Below are 7644 nucleotides of genomic sequence, written 5' to 3'. Positions count from 1 at the left end.
AAAAAAAAAAAAAAAAAAAAAAAAAAAAAACGAAAACAAAAACAAAAATGATTAAGAGAAAGAATTTTTTGTTGCTGAACCAAGATTTGGCCTACGTACTGTACTTGATCGTTGAAAATACTCGACTAGCGATAATCTAGCTTGGTCATTATGTAGCCTATTCCTTGGAAGATCTCGCTCTCCATTGTCTCATATCAAATGGGCCTATTACATTCAAATTCAGATTGTAATCGATCTTCACCATCTCATATATCAGTTATTCATTCTTTATCATTTTCTAAAATACAATAAAAAGAATACAGGGTTAACTCCCTCTTGCCAGCCGATATAATCCTACATGTTCAAACAATAACCATTTGATTATCAATGTAATTTTGTTTTTGTTTTGTTCAAGATACAACGTCAGTTGTCGCTATCTTCATTAGTTACGAGGCTGAGCAATCAATAAGTCAACGTAGTATTACATTTAATCCAGATAGGTGGGTAATATCGTTTTGTGTTCGATTCTCTTATTCCAATACCAAGTATACATTACATTTGACTCACTAATCCAAAGAGCAGCATACCAAAGTCGGGTCAACCACCGTGTGTACGTTAAACCAAATACTTTTCTTGAACCATGAGTTCTTGGTTCTATTTTCTGTATGTGATAAAGACTTTATATAGTTCACCCCCTATCTTTAAAAATACTTGCGTTTCTTGCGTACGTTATAAGTTATAAAGAATTACTTCATGGTGAACGCAGTGCCTTGTGGAGCTGCACTGCGGTTGCAGCGGATACCAGAGCCCAATCGGTCCGTATTTTCTAGTTTTTTAAGTTGGACCAATATAGTATAGGCCGAAGTTACTTTTGCGTATGAGCCTTATGCCTATACAGATGTCGTCGAGTGAGGCTTGTTAAAATTAAACATCTCTTGGAATGGGCACAGGCTCAGTTTTATGTCGATTCTCTTTTCGACAACAAAATTATTGTATTTTTTCTTTTTGCAACCAAAACATTCTGGTTGCTTAGAACAATTTCACATTGCGTCATAAAAGTAGATAATAAAGGTATACCGTAAAAACACTGTCAGCACTAATAGGCCTAATTTTAGTATAATTCTTTTTAACATTGCTTTGTAGTAGCAATGGTGAGACACAATCTGGTGTGTACTACAAAGGTAGTGGTATTCTATCAATAACGGCCTATTCAGACGAGGGCATGAAAGTTGGAGCATCGGTGGAATTCTCTCTGCCAACCTACCCTGAAAAAGTTTGTTTATCTTTTAATTCGTGCTTCTATCTTAAAAAAATAAACATAACGTAATTATTGATAAGTAAGCTAAAATTGTTTTACTTGCTTATTCCTATGTGAGTCATTTAACGATGATTTGGCCTAAATTTATCTCATCAACATTAATTGAACAGTTTTAACACGCACCCCACTCAACATACCATAATGAAACCTTTATACAGTACATGGTGTCTATAATGGTTATTACGATAGGCCTATATGTTAAAAAATGAATTTAATTATACATGTGTCTAAATAACTAATAAGCGACTATAATATTATATTTATATGTAATATTATATTTATCTGTAATATATTTAAACAATATTTTCTAGATTCCCGAAGATGCATTGAATGATCATAACATAACCAAATCCATGTGTGCGTTCCTGACAGCCGACATAAGGTGATTATACATTGATGTACCTTGGTAATGAGCCTTACTCTATAAAGTTTAAGCTTGTGTGTCCACATTTAATAGATGCTTTCAAAAGATTGTCTGTACTATATGGGGCAAACTTCAAAACAAAAATTTGACTTCCTGGTTTACGGTTTTTGTTTCGATAAGTGAAGATGGAAAAGCTTTCCAAACATTACATGTATACGCTCTTGGTAATAAAACTAAAATTTTGTCGCACTCTTATATGTAATGTGATTAGATGATAATTTCTTTTGCATACATTTCGTGGTAATCTATGTCCAATACAAGCCTAAGTATCCAACATCTTCTTTATTCTTCATTGTTAAAATTTTCATTTTACACAATATTTAACCAGTAACCGACCCCATTCTTAATTAATCCGATTTACTAGGAGTTGGTCGTCAAAGGGATGCAATGTACAGAAGGTTACTGACAGGAATGTGACTTGTGTATGCACTCATTTGACAAGTTTCATGGTGATATTTGAGGTCTCTACTTTACCCGTAAGTGTCTGAGCACTCGTAGCTAGGCAACAAGTAAAAGGAAAAGAATGTCGCCTCCTGAGTATAAATTCCCAACAATTACGACCAAGTAACCTATATGTTAATGATAACGTTTCGCCATTCCTTTAACAATCCTCAAAATGGGCCAAGATGTGTCATCTGGAGAATTATTGAATTTAATTTTGATATAGTTTACAATTTTAATAGCACATAGTGATATTAATTATATATAACAATAAACTATATTGTAGCAATCATCGTACACTCACTTCCAACTACGCATTATAGGTCTGGCATTTCCGCTACGCCTTCTCTCAGCTTTGTGGATCTAGATTTTCTACATACCGGAATTGAATGCTTGATCAGTACGTCACATAGTGCTAAAAGTTAAAAAGCATTAGACCGGGCCTGTAAGGCCACACCATTTTTTAACCATACGAAAATCAGGGCTATTGATTATTTGCACTCAATGCTATATGACTTTTATATGAATGGAATAATGAAATAATTTGATTAGATGTGTATAAGAGACAGATATAAATTGTGTTGACGTCTTATGGCACTTTTATATGGATTTTGGGTTCTATGTAGTCACATAATTATATAATTTGTTGACCTTGTGATATTGTCTTGCATGTTCACCTTAGCTTACAAATTATACTTCGGAACATTTTTTTTTAATTATGCTTTTTTGATAACAACTTTATTTTCAACGGGGCTCCAAAAAACGTGTTTTCTTTGTTTTGCAGCAACCTTTGGAAGTCATTACGTCATATGATTCACATGCAATTGATGGGTCACATTATTGTGTTTGACATCTTGTTTCTTGGCGCTGTTGACCGGACGGATAACAAGGTATTTACAATCCTTATGCTCGTTTTATTTTATAATTGTACCTTAGTCACCATAATGTAATAAATGTAGCATCAATATAGGTTGTATTAACTTGTTATTTGACAAGATGGTTAATACTCTTTTAGGAGATGTACATAATTTATAACTGTCCCCGTAAGCCTAATGCGTAACACTGCATCAGAAATTTACTTTGTTTTCGTTGTTATATTGGCAAAATGATTAATAAGCTATATGAAAAGATGTTTATATAATTTTCCATTGTGTCCTAACGGAACATCAATTACTTTATGTTCAGTTGTTCTATTGACAAGAACGTTAATCAATAAAAAAATTTAAAAAAAAGGTTTATATAGCTTATATAACTGTACCATAATTACTTTAATGCGATAATATCTATTAAACGTTTACATAACTTACAGTGGGTATATAAATTTAGTCACCGTAATGCAATATTTACGTCAGTGCATTATACTTTGTGTATAGGCCTATTGACAGCACATAATCAAATGATGATACAAACTTGTTATTCTATTTACAACAATGTTATCGTCAATATATTTACAAAATTCTGTACTTTATTAAAAAATATCATTTAGTACATTAGCAAATATAGATCTAAGTGCCTTGGTGTTAACGGTGCTGATATAAGGAGCATAAATGTTAGTTTTCATATCACTACATTTGCAGATGTTTTCATGGGGGAATTAATGTAACATTTCCACGAGGTTATTCCACGAACCAATCACAGAACGGTAGAATAGTGGTTTTTACCTTGTAATCCGTTCACTAAAACAAAAGGTACTATAGATACACAAGATAGAATTCTCCACAGAAAAAACTGTATCACAGAGTTGCATTGTTGGTGAACTGTATTAATGTTTGTATATATCCAGTCGTACGCGGCGCCCCACTAAATGAGGCGCCTCGTACGTCTGGATTTTGGTCTGGTGTCGGGATATAAACTTACGTAAATTGCCCTTATTAAAAACAGAAGTCTGGATTTGCGTAAAAGCTATGGCGTATATCCCCTTCACTTTTGCTATGCAAGAGTTCTATCTTGTGTTTCTACAGGATATTTGCTAAAACTGAGAACGTAGGACTAGACTGCACTCTAACTTTTTTTTTCAGAATGCCTGTATATTTGTTTCAGTCGCGATGCATTTTGAGCTTTTATGTATCTTTATGTGGATGATGTCCGAGGCTGTTTTTCTCGTTTTTAAAGTTGTCAAGAAAACACCAAGCCGATACAACAAGTTTAAGTTCCACTTTTTGGTAGCGTATACGGTGCCGATTCTTATCGTTCTAACGGCAGTGATTTTAGGCCGCAGCCACTATACAGCTGGAGATTTGTAAGATATTTAGACATTGATTTAAAAAAAATATATCTGTACAAACTGCACACTTACAAGAAAGTATAAGTATTTTCAATCTAATATCATATCATATCTGCAATGAGTACGGCAAAACTTCAATATCACCTTTGATAATTATTTTCACTTAATTACACGAATACTTGGATTATACTTAATGTGTCTATTGTAGACCCATTAGTTGTGTCTTTGTTATAATTTTCCTTGAATGTATTGCTGTTTTGTCCATCAAAGCTCACTTGAATTCATGAAACTTGTCACATGGCTTTTGCTTCTTAACAAGATGTACAGTGTCAGTACCAGTACGACGAAACAAACACATAAACATTAAACTAATCTTCAATATGTTTTCAAATTATGCACTAATGTAATTTAATGGGAAGGGATGGTTAATATTTATAGTTCCTGAATTCAAATATCGAAAGTCCGTAACAACTCTTTTTCTTATTATCTTTTTATCGTTTATGTTATTTTAGATACGAGCAGAACAGGCGATGTGTTTGCTTGGTGTTGTATTGCTAGGAATCCTAGTTTGACTAATTTGTTTATTTCAGCCTCGATATTTGTCTTGTCTTTGTCTGTAGCGAAATAGGGTCTTATAAAAAATGGGTCGACAATTGAATGTCCAATTAGCGTGTTATAAAGATCGATGATACCGTTGGTCATTCTATACTGAGTGACATCAATTTACCTCCTGGTACAATTCCACATAAACATTCCCAAACTTATAAAAGGCAGTATAGAGGTAATTTTTTTGGAGGTTAAATCCATCGTAATTTAGGGTATTTCGATAAACAAGTTATTAAAACATAGAGAAAGATATCGTATTCAAAATATCTAACCACTACCAGCAACACGCATTACATTACACTAACATGCATGCCTTTCACGACGTATTGGAAAGTTTAAGATATGCCTAAAAATCAGTTAAATACAAAAATATTAAAATATTCATCCACTTTACTTTTCCATTCTGCCTTTAGGTGCTTGCTGGATGGTAGCGGAAAGTGGGCTGTAGTAATTCCAATGCTTGGCAGTGTGCTGGTAAGTTATACATGAGCAGACTCGAAGCAACCGTTGTAGCCATTAGAAGCGATTAGCTACCAAATTACTAAATCAACTTAATCCTAATATTCTTTCTTCCATCCATGCTTTCTTATATAATTTTGAATAATAACAATAAATTCATACCAACAATTGCCAACTATATCTTTTTTACCAATCTAGTTATTTAGTTTATTGCTTATTTAAGGAATGTTGTTCTAAAAAGGTCGCGTGCTATCTTTGTAACTTGTTTCAGTCTGAATTGTTTTTTTTTTATGCCAAATAAAGTCAAGTCCAATCGCTCCATAAAAATGTGCATTAGTTCTCAATATATCTCAATATATAAAGTAGGTATCACCAGCTTCTACTACAGTATCCTATGGTTATTACAGAAAAGTATTCAGATTCAAATGTATTTGTCCTACCAAAACTGCCGACACAACGCTAAATTTATGGTATTTATTAATGTTCCATTGGGGCTATCATTATAATAATTTTAAGAACAGAAACAATTTTAAAACCTCACTATAGCTTCAGTCAATCTGCTGTATTTTTTTTCTTCGATAGATTAATATGATTATATTATTAAAGATGTTAATTATAATATACTCTCGAGCGGGACCTATGACGCAAAAGTCTGAAAAACTTCAAACGGAGTATAAACAACTCAGGTTAGTCTGACCTTTCTACTCAAGTTTACGTGACATTTTTGTGTTTTTGAAGGTCGTAACGACATAGATAGGTCTAGGTTAAAAGTTCGAATTAATATTATAGTATATTATGTTCTGGAAAGTAATGTCGCACACAAACCTGTGCTCTATGTTTAAAAAAAAATACAAAATTCTATAAATTTAGGTAATATGCCGTACAAACACGTGTCACAAGATAAACATGTAAAAACTATCGCATTTCAGATCTACAGTGAAGGGCGTTTTGATGTTGGTCCCTATTCTTGGTGTCACCTGGATTATTGGGCCATTTGCTGCTATAACCAACAGCCTTTTTCTAATCTATCTTTACGCGATCCTAAACTCTTTACAAGGCGTATTCATATTTATCTGTTATTGCTTATTGGACCAAAAGGTAAGTTGTTCTTTTGTAATTTTTCAATTGTTGTTTTTGTGAAATTCTCACAAGTAAATGCCGTATTTATTCGAATGAACGCCCCGCTTTGAATAAAAGGCCCTTTCAAATAAAAACGCCCCGAGTTAAATAAACTCCCCCACCGCCTAAATAATTGTAAACAAATCTAGTAGATGTAGCATCATTCTTAAAACATTCTATTAAGGTTCTACTCCAGTACAATCACATTTTTTTCTAACCTGGTTGGTATCATTAAGTCTTTGTGATCACGCAATAACACATTTTGACGGTAATGTTTTAGTTATACGTTTACAGTGAAATTAAGGGGCGTTTATTAGAGTATGTACGTATCCACTTTACACCAACCATATAAACGCCTCCCTCAAATAAATGCCTCCTCCGAATAAACGCCCCTCAAAAACCCTTCACAACAATAAACGCCCCTGGGCATGATGATGATAATGATAATTAACTATAAATATAGTAGTACAGCAGCAGCAGCACTAATCACATAGTAGCATATAGTACTAGCAACAGCAACAATAATAAAGCAATAATAGTATTAAAAGACATAACAGCAAGAAATATTAACATAAAATACCGTACTCGCGCGAATAAGAACCCGGGCGCTTAAAATTTGTTTTGCACTTTTTGAGGGGCGCTTATTCAAACGGGGCGCTTATAAAAACAGAGTGAAAATTGAGGGGGCGCTTATGAAAATAGATGAAAATCGAGGGGTTCTTATGAGAACTTATTAAATCCAAGAGGCACATTTTGAATGAAAAACGATTAAATAAGGACATCAGGAAACCGCAAATTACGAATGGTGCTGCGACAGAAAAGATAATCGTCCAGAGAGCATGGCTTGTCATGACAAGAATGTTGTGAGTACAGTATTACCAGCAGAATAGCAGAATGAAATTAGTGGTGGTGGTTAGCTTGTTCGCCATCAGTCGATTGAGAATAGGAGGACGGCATGATCATTGCCGGTTTTCTTGAAAACTTAGATGAGATGTGTTAAATTGTCGGAAAAGGAGTAGTAGGACTAGGATATAGACAGATGAAAGAAGATGAAAGTTGGAAATATACTGTCTG

General features: G+C 33.7%; 2 protein-coding genes across 2 annotated transcripts in view; both read left to right on the top strand.

The window, feature by feature from the left end:
* Positions 1 to 2209, top strand: part of LOC117106233 (latrophilin Cirl-like) — a 4584-nt gene extending 2375 nt beyond the window's left edge. Inside the window, exons 3-6 of the mRNA XM_033247582.1 lie at positions 395 to 479; positions 1123 to 1252; positions 1609 to 1679; positions 2086 to 2209. Of these exons, the coding sequence (XP_033103473.1) occupies positions 395 to 479; positions 1123 to 1252; positions 1609 to 1679; positions 2086 to 2209 (410 nt within the window). The remainder of the gene's footprint in view (positions 1 to 394; positions 480 to 1122; positions 1253 to 1608; positions 1680 to 2085) is intronic.
* A 724-nt stretch (positions 2210 to 2933) lies between these two features.
* Positions 2934 to 7170, top strand: LOC117106193 (adhesion G-protein coupled receptor D1-like). The gene is made up of 5 exons (XM_033247548.1): positions 2934 to 3052; positions 4181 to 4401; positions 5406 to 5466; positions 6034 to 6137; positions 6381 to 7170. Exons 1-5 carry the CDS (start codon positions 2972 to 2974, stop codon positions 6589 to 6591), a joined length of 678 nt encoding a protein of 225 aa, XP_033103439.1. The 5' UTR covers positions 2934 to 2971; the 3' UTR covers positions 6592 to 7170.
* Positions 7171 to 7644: the final 474 nt, after the last annotated feature.

Source organism: Anneissia japonica, unplaced genomic scaffold (genome assembly GCF_011630105.1).
Source record: "Anneissia japonica isolate Jap-2015-1 unplaced genomic scaffold, ASM1163010v1 scaffold142_len1259957_cov175, whole genome shotgun sequence".
Lineage (NCBI taxonomy): Eukaryota > Metazoa > Echinodermata > Crinoidea > Comatulida > Comatulidae > Anneissia > Anneissia japonica.
This window is presented reverse-complemented; position numbering and strand designations above follow the sequence as displayed.